General features: G+C 35.6%; 1 protein-coding gene across 3 annotated transcripts in view; it reads right to left on the bottom strand.

The window, feature by feature from the left end:
- PREX2 (phosphatidylinositol-3,4,5-trisphosphate dependent Rac exchange factor 2) overlaps nucleotides 1–15,987 on the bottom strand; it is a 176,295-nt gene that overhangs the window by 101,886 nt on the left and 58,422 nt on the right. For all 3 annotated transcript variants that reach the window (XR_007168405.2, XM_048077004.2, XM_048077003.2), the window contains 4 exons: nucleotides 11,764–11,897; nucleotides 9,992–10,095; nucleotides 4,079–4,228; nucleotides 412–556 (listed from right to left, as the gene is read on the bottom strand). Coding sequence is in view for 2 of the 3 variants with exons in the window: in XM_048077004.2 (XP_047932961.1) it covers nucleotides 412–556; nucleotides 4,079–4,228; nucleotides 9,992–10,095; nucleotides 11,764–11,897 (533 nt within the window). In the remaining variant the exon portion in view is untranslated. The remainder of the gene's footprint in view (nucleotides 1–411; nucleotides 557–4,078; nucleotides 4,229–9,991; nucleotides 10,096–11,763; nucleotides 11,898–15,987) is intronic.

Here is a 15,987-nt window from a genome sequence, read left to right as displayed (position 1 = left end):
TTAATTTTTAAACATGTAAGTTACCTTTAGTAACTCCATAACTGATATTCAGACAAGAGGAGAAAGGAAACAGTTTTAGAGACAGATTTTTGAAGTGGATTAAAGCAAATTTGGCATCAATAAAAAATGCATCAAAACAGTTGGGAATTATTTATTTAAAGGAACTATTTTATTTTATGCATTTTCTATGTTCAACATGCCTTTGCAGCCTTGGACCTTTAAAAAGCTACTTTGGGATTTGAGTACATATCCATAAATTTCACGCAGACCAATTTACATTTTGGCTAAATTCTGGGAGGCAAATAGTCCTAACAGACATTACAAATAAAGTGTGGTTTTCATAAAATCCCAAAGAAGATATAAAATGTGTTTTAGCTGCTTAAAAATCATGCTATAAAATGCATGTAATACCTTCCAAGAAAGCACTTGGGAAAAGTGGTTAATTTCCTCTTCCTGTCTTTGATGAGATTCCCTTGTTTGCACATCATTTTGTATAGTCTTTCTCCTTGCTCAGAGATCATCATCCAAGTGTCTTGTTCCATGCCCAATTTTAAACCTGTCAAAAATACAATAAAATTTTATGAAGTGATATTGTCATTATATTTCAAAGTCTTCAACAAAATGGACAAGAAATACTAATATTCTACATACAAAAAAGAAAAAGGAGGTTTTTCCATTATTTTGCTCAGAATCAAGATCCATTTATGAACATCATACAACATATATGAACATCAACAAATGAACATCATTTATGAACCTTCATAAAGCATAATCAAACGATATCTATAAATTCCTCACAGTGAAGTCAAATTGTTACTGAAAATGTACACCTGTACCAACATCACCATTGATATTGCAGTAATAAATACTAATGCCGTGATTTTCAATGACTTCAGTATATGAACATTCAGAAAGGAGGAGTCTTGTCTTCACAAATTTAAAAGAAAAGGTCCATATTTTCACTCTTATCATCTGATCATAAAAATGTTTTTCACAAACATTTTTCAGTTTTTCAATTTACTGTAACTAATTATGTGTTATATACTTGTTAGTTTCATAGACGATTAATTTAGGCCTTTTCCACAAAATCCCATGCACAACTTGATTTTTATTTGTTTTGGAACTTTCTCAACAACCAAAAGCTATTGAGGGGGTTAGTTCAACATTTCTTATTTTTTCCTGTTTCCCTTCTCAAGAAAATCATTACATTTTCTGAATAACAGATGATCAAAACCAGTTTTTGTTGAATTATGTATCATACTGGCCACTCACAGAAGCTTGTTCTCCCAGGGAATACCACAGACCTTCATAACCCATGTATTTTCTCTATAAACCATCTTAATTCAGGATAAAACCACACATTTCAGGAATGTCTTATATACATGTTGTCAGCTTCTCTCTCTAGATTTGCACATTTCTAAAATTTTAACTGTACATAATCAATATGAGTAGTAGTCTGTCACTTCTATAGTTCTGAAAAAAATAGCCAGAAAAAAATGTAACACGGCATAAGAAAAAGATAACAAAGGTATTGGTCACAGATACAGAAGTGTCTCTCATTACCCATGAACTAGTTAGTGGTAATGCCACACAAACATAAAACCTGACTTATTCTCAGGAAAAGAAAATCTAGCCAGTATACTTCTTTCGGAGCTTATAGGACATTGATGTTTTTATTTGTACTGACTGTTTGAATCAGCAGCAGCATCACAGCACCATCAGCCTTGAAAATTTTCACCAGTTAAATAAATTTCTAACCTTCTGAATGCCTCAGATGGTTACATGAAAGCCCCTAAACTGAAAGAAATACTTCCTAGCAAAAAGTTTCCAATTTGGCTCGATTTCTCTTAGCAAGGAAATAAAATCTATAAAGTGGTCCTAGTTATTAATTCAATAACCACTGAAATTTCTGTTAAAGTATTTCACCTGGGGCATCCTCTCCCTTCTGTTCAGCTTCTGCTTTATGGACTCCAAATAACGGCATAGATTGAGCTTCCCTAAGTACTTTGAATCTCCAAATCTACCAGTACGAATGGCCCGGAAAGCCCCAGCTACGTGGCATACTCAAGCTGTATTTCTGTGATCCACATTCTTTATTTATCCAGTCAGGTGATCACTGCAATCCATGGTTCTGCATGAGATGTGGGGTCCACAGCACCTCTGTGAAGGAATGCCTGGGCAAGTCCTGCTGCACCATGCAGTAAGGGGGCAGTCACTCAAACAAGACTCGCTCACAGCCCCCAGATTTGCTCACAGATTTGGCAAGTGTGTACCTTTGAATCAGCTGGTGTCTCACTTGCAAAGGAGACAAAACACTGTTCTCACATGTGCAGTCACTTAGACTTCAGTGTGATTGTCTATAAATATATATGCGCATGAACAGGCTCCACATCTTATTAAGTAAATATACAATTAAAGCATCTTCATGTTCACAGTGAATAGGAAATTGCTTATAGCTACATTCAGATACAATATTTGAATTCTAAAAAGGTATCTGTTTGGTTCCTGAGTAATTTGGCAACTTGCCTGCAATTAAGTTGATGCATCCTGCTTTGTTTATACAGATGTTTTGAAAAAAATCACTGTGCTGGAGGAGATGTTATAAGTCGATGTAGTAATGGAGATATTCAAGAAATATTTTTGCAGATCCTGTGTTGCAAACTGAGTCTAAGTGTCTACCAAATCTTCTCCTGTTCTATCCTGTTCCTGTTTCTTTCATGATTGTCTCCTCAGTGGCAAATCCCTTGTGACCACCAAGAGCTAAAAAATTCCCTAATTTATAAGATGCATTTGAGAAGATAACCTCAGACCTCAAGCTTGGTAAGGTTTAGGTCAGAGACAATTCTGTTACCAGTAGAGTGTGAAATAATAAGAATACAACAACAACAAAGACTACTATTTACTCTTTGTATTTCTTACCTAAAGGTATCAAGTGTCTAAGGAAATCAAGAAACGTAAAAAAAGAGAAGTGGGATTTGTTGAAAATCTATTTAGTCAGATTCAGACAAGGCCCTAAACAGAAGCAGAGAAATCTGTTTGTTGTTGTTGTGTTTGACATCATCTCTAGCACATTTATTTTTTATTCTAAAATGTTGAGCTTTTAGACCTCTAAGGCATCTTTTTAGCTTTTCCACTATTAATTCTTGATGGCACTATTAATTAGCCAGGGCTCAGACATTCTAGTTGAAACTCTGGTCCTACAGCAAATGTTATACAAACATCCAGTATTCAACTTTAAAAGACCAAAGAAAGTATTGTTATCCTCCATTTACAACAGAGGCACAAAACAATGGCTACTGAAACAGGACACAGGAAATCTACACAAACCAGGAACAGAAACCCAGATCTGACTACACGGTCATATTTTCTTTCAGTACTGAGGCTCCATACATCCTTACTGATTAGGATATTTTAGCTTGCAAATGAAATTAGCTCCAGAAGATGATGATGCGTCATCTATTTTGTGCTGGGTTCACCTTCAATACACAAGGTTATTTGTGGTCACATTAGAGATCAGGATTATATTTCAGCCAAGTATTCTTCCACCTTAATTCAATGATTCAAAAGACAGTTGTTTGCAATGGTGATTTGTTACTTTCTTGGATAGGGGAGAGTGGATCAAAGATGGGGTTGTGGGCGTATTCACCATTTCATGTTGAATCATCTGCATGAAGAAACTTAGAAAATCTGTTTATTTCAGTGCTTCAAATTTCCATTCACAAAACGTATACAGACCCCAAAAGGCATTTAGGATAGACCCTCATATACCACAAACCACAACATTTCACAGGCCTCAATAAAATTATGATAATATTTTCTGGTTGAGGATAAGCTGCAAAATCGTAGATGAAATCATCTTCCCATTTACAAAATGACACTCACTACCAACACACATGATTCAAGTCATTATGTCCTTCCCAGTAGTAGTTTGATTTATTTTTTTCCAAGCTGTTATTCATAAAGCTTCAGTTGAACCTGATACCACAAGTTTGCCTAGCAGCTGTTTTGCTTTATATCTCAACATAAAAATACAGCGTGGCTTTCTGGCACAGCAACACAAGGAAGTTTATTAACCTACCTTTTCGTCTCTCTCGCTCTTTCAAAATAGCTTCCAGCCATTCTTGCTTCTCTTCAGGTGTTTTTGCCATGCACACAAACCATTTGTTCTTTGCTGTGTTGTGGATCTTCCAGCCATTAATGACAGTGTGGCCACTGCTGTGGTAGTCAGCTGGGAATAGATAAATTGGCTTAAAGAACAAAAGCTCTTAAAAAAGAAATAAGTAATATATTTTTTTAAATACTCCTTCTATTATTATACATAAAACTAATGAAATACAGAAGAATAAAACAGAAAGAAAAACAGAACAAATATAAAGAATGTAAAATTATCTGTGCTGATTGTGAACTGTTTTAACTTAATGAGCTGTATTTTTTACTTCTAGTAAACATAATGTGTTTTTTATAATGTGAAAGAGAATTGCCTGGCATATGGGAGCCATCAACCCTGAAGGTATTCAAAAGATGTGTAGATGTGGTGCTTAGTGACATGGTTTAGTGGTAGACTCAGCAGTGCTAGGTTAACGGTTGGACTTGATGATCTTAGAGGTCTTTTCCAACCTAAGTGATTCTATGAAGAAGGTATAAATTCAGTACTAAAACAAGCCGAGTCCTCTTAAAAGAACAGATCACTGTTATTTAGAGTACTTTTGTTTGTGCTACATAAATAATTTCATAAAAAACAGCATTGTGGTTTTGTACCTAAAATTATTCAGAACTGCTCTGCTGATTGAATGATTTACTACTAAGTTTATAAACGGACTAAATATACAGTTGGGGAAATGCAATTTTGGTTTGAAGAGTAAGCAAATCATAAATACTTGATATATTTTCACTGATATTTGATGTATTTTTATTTGCTATCTGAATAAAGAAATATATATACAGTTAGTGATTACACAAGCTGAAATATTTTTAAAAAATCATTGACTTCAAAAATATGCATAACCAAATGTGTAATTTTTGAAATATGTTCCTAACAACCCTACTTTCAGTGTGCATATAATGGGAGAGAGGTAACAATTGCTGCTGATGTTCTTAAACTTCTTTAAACAAAAAATCTTGAACTGCCTCTTAGCATGTAAACTGCTATGCTATAAAAAGCAGACAATTTACTGCTTTTTACTCCTTCTTGACTTACATGACATTTGATTTTAACATGCTAGTCTATAAATCTTATTCAGAAATTAGCTAAGCAGACTTCCTCTCTGAAACCGACACCCCTGCATGAATGTCCTTCAATAGGATTAGATGCAACTCCTGGGGGAAAATTCGTGAGGCATAAATGGCCTATGAAGCAAATACATTTTTTTGCATAAAAGACAGATTAAAACTAGAACTAGCAACTATTGTACAAATTATTACAAAAATCAAAAGGTCAGCATTCTCTCACCAAAAACTTTCATTATGAGGCAAGAAAGTCCTGGGGCCAGCCCTGAACTACTGTAATAGCTGCAGACCTCTTTACTTTGTAAATACAGCTTCATAATTCAGCCCTGTTTTGTATAATGAGATGGGATTTTCTGAAACTGAAACCCTTGCTGAAATGCCTGCTACAATTTATCATAAATCTCAGCAGACATGCTAGTATCCTTTCAATAACTCTGCATTTTAATTAGATGGAAAGCAGCCAAGTTTTGTACAGTGAGCTGGGAAATGTCAGGAACTACTAGAAAATCATGAGACTGATGGCTGATTTCTAAACCAACAAAATTTTCTCATACTCACAAGAATATAAGTGCAAGCAAGTGTAAACTACCCATCGTATCATTCATGCACCCTCAGAAAACCAAAAAGTCGGTGAAAAGAAAGAAGCCTCAGACAGAAGCTAACAGCTGACAGACTGCAGCCTCCTGGAGATCAGAGGCAGGAGGGATACTGAAGGAAGGAAAGTTAATGTCCCTCTGTATTATTTATGCATGGACTTAAAAACCTGGCAATAAAGCACTAGCTGTGCCTTTTTGTTTATTCATTTTTAAAGTTGCAGGTTAATATTGTCCTGGTATAAGAATGTTTTCCTGTGGTCTTTGGTTTCATGCATCTGTCATCAAAACCCCCTTGTTTGGCAGGGAAATATTATGATCTCTAATGCAGAGAATCGTGGCAGTTAAAATTGTGGCAAAAGATGTATGTCAAAAAGTATTCCTCGGACTCGCACACAGATTTAGACACAGGTATTTCACTTTGGACAAAATTTTGGTGCTAACTTAGTAGTTAAAAGCCCCAAAATCGGCTTATCCTACCACTTGAATATCCCAGTGTAGAGATGACATTTCAAACACGTAGCTCACTTGGCTGACGAAGTTCTGTAACTGTAGGACCCTGAGCACTGACAATGTGATAACACGTTTATCTCGTGCCGAATTCTCTGAAAAGCCCGATCACCTAGCTGGGTGCTAAGACTGCCAAATGTTATACAGATGGCAATGAGTTAAGATGGAAACTGGTACTGCCAGCAAAATTCAGACCCCTGAAGCCCTAAGGTTCCTTATACCAGAAGAGCAGATGATCCCAACAGTTACAGTAAACAACTTTAATGCTTACAGAAGCACCATGAACAATACATGAGAAAGGGTCATGCATAGCTATGAAAATATAAGCACTATGCCCCTAAGAGCTTGCACTCTAAATTAAGAATTATGGAAAATGATAGATAATTAAGGAGGGGAAAATACCAAAAAAAGCACATGCAAAGCTAACATGAATGAGGCTCAGAACACATTGCTACATTTGGGAATGAAATAAGGCAAAAAGAATGCAGCAGAGTATTATTGGGTTACAGTTCAAATGTGAATGATTACAGGGGATGAGAAACGACATCTGGGTGCCCCAAATGAGAACAGTACAGAAACCAAGACAGAAGAAGGTTAAAAAAGAGCATCATGATACGAGTGAAAGAAGTACCATCCTATAAGCATGAAGAGTGAACTGCTGACTAAAAGGAAGGAAAACAGGTTAAAAAAAAAAAGGGGGGGGGAGATATACCAGAAAAGCAAAGAAGGCTGCCACAGACCAGTGAAATGACTCAAATATTTCCATATTTCAAAAAGAACCACAGAAAGCAGGGAAGAAGCAGCAATAATTACAGTAAGATATTATTTTAGAATATTGGACAAACAGAAAAGGAGAAGGCAGGAAACCTGGGGTTGGGGAAAAAGAAGAGGTGAATACACAAAACAAAATAATAATAAAAAATAATAATAATTCATGTCTCGTAAGTGTGGAAAGTGTGGATTTTAGAAATGTTGCAAAGATCAAAGTGACAAGATTTGATATGGTGCAGGAGAGGAAGTGGGAAGGAAGGAAGATGGCCTTCAGTATTGTGTGCAAGGCTATAGGAAATGGAAAGGGTTGCTAAATTTCATTTTGCTGGAGGAAATTAGACTACTGGTATAGAGTGAGGAAGGAGATAATTTGTGTTCAGCTAAATTTTACTTGAAGATTTATTGAGGATGAAGATGAATGGGCAGGAATAAAAATGGACAGGGTGAACAAGATCAAGGAATGGAAAGCTAGAACAACCAAATGAAAGTCACGACAGACTTGAGAAATACAGGTGAAACTTGGAGGATGGAAGCAATATTTGCTAAAGACAATACTTAAAGCATATGTGGAATTGGAAACGACGAAAGAAAATGCTATAAAGTTCTTGGAATATTCATCAGGAAGAAGATGGTTGCTATAAGCTTCTGTGGCCACAGTAACACAAAGAGTTTTAAGTAAAAAGACAGCTGATTGTTTTCCTATGAAAAAGAACTTTCAAAGCCATAGAAAACTGCAAAGAAAAATCTCTTTTCCAGAAAAGATATCTGGAAATCAAACATGAGTGGAAAAAAGTGGAAAATACATAAACTTATACATACATAATACACTATACTTATGCATACTAATACATACAAAAAGTGGAAATACACACTTATTGCCAAGTCTAAGAGAAGACCATATGCATATAGCAACAAAATCAGAAAACCTAAGTCACAAGATAATGGAAACACGAAAACTATCTTGTATTTCTAATGTGCATACAAGGAAGATGAAGGAAAATAAATGGATGTTAGTCAAATAATAGGTGACATAAAAGACCAAAATACTCGATTGTCTTTTTTGCATAAGCAAAATGCTAACTGAGGTTTCATATTTCTCACAAATAAAACTAACAACTAGACAGGAATACAAACTAGAAAATGGAAATAGCAGGCTAAATTATATTCAAGTCAATGAGGCCTGACGAAATTCCATATAGTGCATTTACAGAAATCTCTACTAACCGTTTGGCCCGGTGAAGGACATAGCCCAAGCAGATGTCAAAAAGTTACTGTGAAATTTGTTCTATAAAACAAAGAAAACCTATCAAGTGTGACCCAAATTGCTATACCTTATATTTACCATTTTCCAGTAGTTTTATTGAGAAATGAAATGGTTTGTTTATGGAACCAAAGCAAGGAGAGTTGCAAGAACTCTGGGGAACAAAGTATGAATTCTGAATTCTTAAGAAATTGTAGAAAGAGTTGGTTTCCAGTAAAATAAAATTTAGTAAGGTAAGAAAGTAATTATTAGTAACTACGCATATATACTAATACAGTATAGAATATAATGGGATAGATAGCAGTACTGCACAAAAGGATCTGGTGGTACGTTAGATCACAAAGTATTAAAAAAAAAAAAAAAGCCAAGCCAAGCCATTGTGGGATTACTAATAGACAATCCATGTGCAGCACCAATTATTCTGTAATTATTCTGTTCTACTTGGCACCAGCAAAGTTTCAGCTCTGGACACCACTTAATACAAAAGAGGCAAACAAACTGCGGAAAAAAATCACCAAAAGACACAAAAAAAACCAATAAAAACGTAGAAAACATGGCACATGACAAAAGGTTGAAAGACTGACAAAGAAGAGATGGAAGACAGACATAAGAGCCTTCCAATAAATAAGTGTCACAATAAGAACAGTATTCAAACTGTTCTCCATACAGTAGAGTAAGTGAACTATTTTGAAAACAAACGAACACAAAATTACAAAAAAAAGAATCCTCACTTTTAAGAAATATTTAACTTCTGTGAAGAACTGAAACAGCTTATTTAAGCTGTACAATAATTGTTATTTCGGTTCATTTTTAAATAGAAGTTACATTCATAAATGCTTGGGATCCACAGTAGGGAAAATGCTTGGGATCCACACATGGGGAAAATCTAATGCTGTTTTAAAATCAGGACAAGTAATAGATAACTTGCTGAAACTTCCTTCAGACATATATTTGCAATACCATTGCAAGTTTACTATTTTTCATTTTGTTTTACATTAAACAGCCCCAAATATTTCAGTCTTTCTTTATTAATTATGAGGAAATAATAATCAGGGGGAAAAAAGTTTCAGAAAACTCAAGCTTATAAAATAAAAAGTAACATTTATAGAAGTATTTTGGGCTTTCATTTCTCTAACGTTTGTCAAGAAAATTTCTAGCAATCATATGGATTATATCCCTACAGGTGTTTTGAAAAACTTCATTTTTCTTAAACACTTTTATTACAATTTCAGCATTTGTAGTGTTTGAGGTTTCATCCCAACAGAAGTAACTTTCTCATCTGCTTGTACAAATACATCACATTCCTAGGGATAACCTATCTAGCAGTGCTGTAATGCTGTAAAGTGAAGTTAAATATACAATTTCAGTTGAGCAATAAATGTCACCCTATTTTATAACTCTGTTTATGTTAGTGTAAAACAGTCATCTATGACTGCCCTGCTACTAAAGTATGAAAGCAGTGAAGTGTCACAGAAGCAGAGCTTTGATAAGAGCAGACTGCACTTTTAAAGTAGCGTCTTATAATTTCTATGTACTAGAAGCCTCCATTCTCAAAGAAATCATAAAGCTTCATTTGATTTCATCACCCTGAAAGACTACTTTAGTAAACTAGCAGCAGAAATATACTCACCTGTTCCATCGTCTACATTCTCTACTTCCATCACTTCTGTGTTTATTCTGCCCCGAAAAAGGTAACGATGGCCGTCAGTAGATGCTTTGCTGTTCTTCAATCGCCTGATAAGAGAAAGAGAAGATGAGCAAGTCACCCACAACTTTGTGTTATGTTTCTATACTGCTACTTGTACATGTAGCATCCAAAGGAAACTGTAAAGGTCACAACTCATTTATACGTCTAATCGAATTGTCTCATTCCTGAATGGGACACTGATGATGCTAAAGCAAAGATGCCAACTCTGGCAAGACTAAGCTTCAAACTGGTAGATGACAAGAGTTTATCAGCAAAGCCTCACTCTAGAAGTCCTGTTCCAACACTTTGATACCTACTTGCCACACTCTGTCATTAAAGACAAAATAATGCACTGGGAGGATGTGTCCTCCTAGCTGCTTTAGCCTCCTTATATTTATCAAGAAATTCAATACAAGGTTAGCATGACTGAAAAAATGAAATAACACTTTTGGATGTAAATTTTGCCCTACACACATGTATGTTAGCCTCATATGTGGCACTTATGCATGGAAGAACTATGAACACATTTTTTCTTCCGCACTTGAAAGTTAACCAAGAATTATACTTAAGAATTTCTGATATTTTGGAGGTAGTCAAGGCCTTTTCAGACTCCCAGTCCTACGCAGCTTTTCTCATGTAAGATAAACCAGAGATGATTTTCTGTCCATTTCAGCCTGTAATGATAATACTGTATTTCAAACAAAAGTCAGTTCCTGAGAATTAATGATCATCTGAGTTCTGACCTTCACTCACTCCAGAGAGATAGTAATCTTCAGAAAATGACCTGCTTCTCAATCATTACTGTCTAATGAGTAACTCTATTACATTATAAGCTTCTTATTCAAAAACTGAATAATATATTAAAAAAATAGCAGCAAGTATAAAGGTTCAGTATATTTTTTCTCTCCAAAGTGAGTTAAATCCAATAATCCTAGAGACCTTTGTATCCATGAAACTAAAGCTTAGTGATCCATGTTTATACAACTGTGCAGCAAAAGGATGTTTAAAAATTACAAAAAATGCATTTTATTTTGGCAGGGGTATTAGAGAGCATTTCCAAGGTCTATCATGTTTCCAGGAATCTACCAAGGACCTATCTAGCAATATGTGTATTCAGTGGCTATTAAAAGCAGTTTCTGGATCAAAGAAAGAAACTCAAGCAGTTTAAAAAGGGATACCTGTACGCAGAATCCTTATTCCTCAGAAGCATAAGAGCACTGAATGAACATTAACTACAGAAGGTTGTTGCTGACCTACAGAATTACTCCCTGCAATGCAGCAAGCAGCAGCATTCTGGCTCTTTTCCCTGATTAGAAATACAAAGGCTTGAAACACTTGAAACTTTAGAGACTAATTTTATAGCATAAGCTACAATCCTAATGTGTTTAACTAAACATTCAGCCTGTTTACCCTTCCTAGAAGAGAGTGAGACCACCACATAGTACCTGTTATGGAAGTCTGATGAAACAGATTCCTTCTCCCTCTATTTCACCATTTGGTTTCTGCATTCCTACAAAATTTTTCCAATGTTTGAATTAAATGCAATTCTTAGTGGATGATGGGTTTCCTCTGAAAATATTTAAGTTTATATTGCAATTAACTACAATAAACACTTTGGTATTGTTCAAATATTGTTAAGAAAAAGCATACAGAGGACTAGCTCTACCGTAAGAAAAAACACAAATGATTTTTCAAAGTATAAATGGACCATTTACCTATGCTTTTTTTTGCAGTAGACCAAAAGGTTATCAAACAGAAAAAATATCCGCTCTTGAATATTTCCTGCTGAGATTTTCAGAAGTAGTCCACTTCGCAGCATTTCTGTGCATGTGTCAGTGATGTTGGACCCCTAAAATTAATGGGAAAGAAATCAATCATTTTTATTTTGTGTTAACTGAAGAATTCTGCAGCAAGAAAGGACAACATTTCTTATACAAACTCACAATTCTCTGAAAACACCAAGACTAAAACTTACGGTTATTTCTTAATATTGTAACTATATAATAATTTCTAATGTTTACTTAATAACATTTAACACCAGCTTTGTATTCACCTAGTACCATAATTAACTAGGAGAAGGGTTTTTTGCTTTATTGGATGTTTAAGATTCCTCATTAAAGTTTCCAAATTATGTCACGTCTGTACACAAGATCTCTCATGATAAACCAGTCCAACTTTATAAAACAAGTCTTATCCTTTGTGACTTTAATATTTAGTAAGAAAAGTCTGCAAATGAGGCTTTGAAACACATAATCTATGCCAAGATTAATTTGGAAGCTGAGGTAACCCCAAACTTGAATGTCATTAAGTGTATGTATAGTTCCATACTAAATTGAGCTAGACAGAATCAAAGTTGATAGCAGCATCTACAAGTAAGACTAGCATACTTCTTCTTAACATACTCTGAAGACATCAGAATTTTGTTAATCTTTATATGTTTGGAATGAAATTTCCCATGCCTCGTTACTGCTTGAGGCAGATTGTTTTGGTTTTGTTTTTGTGTTGTTTTGTTTTGAAAACAAGGCAGGCATTTTCAATAAGCTTAATCAAAAAGAAGCAACTTTAACAAAGAATAACATTTTCCCAAAAATATTCCTATGACAAATTCCTAGCATTTCAGTGCCTTATAAAGACAAATGAACCTCTCAAAGAAGCCTGCCTTGAAATCAAGGTCCACTTTGCTATTTCTGAAAACCATAGAATCATTGAATCATTTAGTTGGAAAAGACCATTATGACATGATTAAGATCATCAAGTCCAACTGTCAACTTTATACTACCAAGTTCATAACTAAACCATGTCCCTAAGCACCACATCTAGACATCTCTTAAATACCCCCAGGGATGGTAACTCAAGCACTTCCCAGGGCAGCCTGTTCCAATGACTGCTTGAACCATTTCTTCACCCTTTCCATAAAGAAATTCTTCCTGATATCCAATTTAAATCTCCCCTGGCACAACTTAGGGTCATCTCCTCATGTCCTATCACTTGTCACCCGGGAAAACTGACCAACACCTACCTCACTGCAATGTCCTTTCAGGTAGTTGTAGAAAGCGATAAGCTTCAGCCTCCTTTTCTCCAGACTGAACAACTCCAGTTCCCTCAGCCACTCCTCATCTTGTTTTCTAGTCCCTTCACCAGCTTTGTTCTTCTCTGAACACATTGCAGCAGCCCAATATCTTTCTTGCAGTGAGGGGCTCAAAGCTGAACACAGTACTTGAACACCAGAGGACAATTACCTCCCTGGTCCTGCTGGCCACACTATTTCTGATAGAAGCCAGGATGCCATTGGCCTTCTCAGCCACCTGAGCACACTGCTGACTCATGTTCCTGGTCCTTTTCTCCCAGGCAACCTTCCAGCCACCCTTCCCCAAGCCATCACTGCAGAGGTTGTTATGACCCAAATGCAGCACCCAGCATTTATCCATGTTGAATGCCATACAAGTCCATGCTCCTGTGGGACAGACCTTCTGTACTTGTTCTATGTGCATCAAGCCGTGCAATCCTATTGATAATTATGCATACATCCCAGCTCAAGGAGCTTCTTAATTTCAGCCAGTCAACATTCAACCTGCAAAACCTGCAAAAGCCAGGGATTTTCTTTCATCTACACATGTTCTGAATGACTTTTACTTGCAATAGCTGTAGTTACTTCCTCTTCTTGATCTAATCACAACAGCCCAAAGAAAAATGTATTCAATTAAGAGCCAAGAAGCAATCATGGGTTCCGCTCTCAGCTCTTCATCTTACCATGCATCCTTTGTACGTCACAGTCCTGAATATTGAGCAACAGCTCACTCTGCTCTAAGGAGAAAGCGGGCTATTTACAGAGATGATAAGAGAGATTGCACAACTATAACAGTGGAACATAATTCAGGTCTCTAAATCATCAACTTCAGTATCAGTGCTAACTAACCATTCTTGTTTCCATTTAGGATCAAATGAGGCAAAAATGAATGTCATCTATAGCCACTAGACCATATTTCCCTTCCTAAGACAGAATAAACACCAGAAGCTGGCATATTAATTTACAGTTGTATTTGAAACCAAACACTGAAACACCTTAGCATACACAGTAATATAAATTAAGCATAAATTAGAACTGAACTTAATTCTTGCTGACAACTACAGAAAAACAAGTTGTTTCTTTCCATTACATTTCATAGCTTTTGTACATTAAAAAGAGTAATCAATGTTATGCTGCTTTTAAAATCTGTTGGCATTTATTTTTAAAAGGCTGTATTTTTAAAAGGTTTTATTTGTTTCCTTGCTTTTACAGAAAAAATCAGCTTTGCTGGAAAATTATAATTTTTCTATGGACACCAAATATTTCAGCTTAAGGCTTCAAAACTGTTTCAGCAGTTTCAGTTTTCAACAAAAGGGTGTATTTTTTCATATAAAGCATTTCATGAAATCATTTCATCTCTTTTTATTGAAAAAAAATCATTTTCACTGTAGGAAAATATAACTTTTTCCCAACAGTCCTATTGAGTTCTGCTAGTATGCCAGAATCATGTCTTAAAATACCATGTTCTATACATATGTTAAATGTATGTAATTCAGGTTACTTGAATTCCTAAGATTTACCTAATTCATTATTTAAGTTCGACATTGCAATATGACAGTAAGTATTATCTGTATCACATTACTACCCTTTGCTATTGTTTTCCTCTTCGTTCTCCTCCTTTTCTAACACAAACTGCTAGATGATGAAAAAAACATTCTAGAAATACTTTTTTCCCCTCAGAGACCTCCCTTCCAAACACTCAACAATGTTAACTTCACTTATCCTATACCTTCTGACAAGATCACAGCCCATGGTGGTATGGCCGCAGGCCAGTGAATTTTGTTATTGCTGTTGTATTTACTGAAGTCCAAGGGAATAAGATAACAGGATCAGAAGTCACATCTGGCTGTCCTACATAACACTGCCAGTGCCGAAAAATCTTTTCTTCTGCTCCCCCCACCATGCCTTATGTATTTAACACTGTGAGGGTCAGCCTGCTCCTAGAGTTTGGATGGGCATGGAGCTGACAGGGACAAAAGAGGAAGGGTGTATTATATGGAAGTACTGCTGTCCCTACACCTGGGGTAAGCACTCCACTGCATCCCCAAGAGGTAAAAAACAGCCCAAAGAAGGATAAAGCAGACAGGACAAAGGACCACCATATCCCATACAGTTCAAAGGAGGAATGAAAACTATAAGAACTTTTTCATGAAGGATGTATCCACACTTTGAACGTGGGTTTACAGCAGGAACGCCCAAGCTACAGTTTATACCCAGAGCATTAGGATAACTCATTAATCCAGCAGCACGAGGAATTTCTCATAGGGAAGGTTCAAGGTTTCAATAATGAATGAGAGGATACTCTTGTCCCAAAAGCAGGAGAGGCTACTGGCTCCACAGCTAAAAATTAACTACAATACCTACAAGCAATATTTTAGAACAAATATTATCAAAACCTTCTGAGACAAACAAGTTTTCATTAAATGCTTAAACTCAAACTACCAAGGAAATCTCAAATGTAAGCAATTTGAATCTGAAATGCAATTCGCCTTTTTAAAGTTTTCATGAATACACACATTTATACTCATTGCTTGCACGTGAAGATCATATAGTTGCTTAACCTAAATGTAAAAGTCAGTGCTACCAGGCTACAACTCATGTTTTTATACATTGAAAGTAACTGCAATTACAGCTGCTGGGATATTTTCAGTGAAGCCAGAATTTTTGTAATATATTGATTTAAAAATTAACAATAATCAATAATTCTATTATTGTAGAAACAAACCTGTTCTAAAAATGTTCCAACAAAACATATGGATTCAGTTGAAAAAAAAAATGACCTGAAAAGCAGACTTCTACCATGAATCTAGACTTGTTTGTCCTCCATCTTTCCTACTGAGTCACTGAAGACTCCAAATGTCTAACTTTAGAG

This window comes from Anser cygnoides, chromosome 2 (assembly GCF_040182565.1).
Source record: "Anser cygnoides isolate HZ-2024a breed goose chromosome 2, Taihu_goose_T2T_genome, whole genome shotgun sequence".
Taxonomy (NCBI): domain Eukaryota; kingdom Metazoa; phylum Chordata; class Aves; order Anseriformes; family Anatidae; genus Anser; species Anser cygnoides.
Note: the sequence above shows the minus strand (reverse complement) of the source record. Positions and strands in the feature narration are given on the sequence as shown.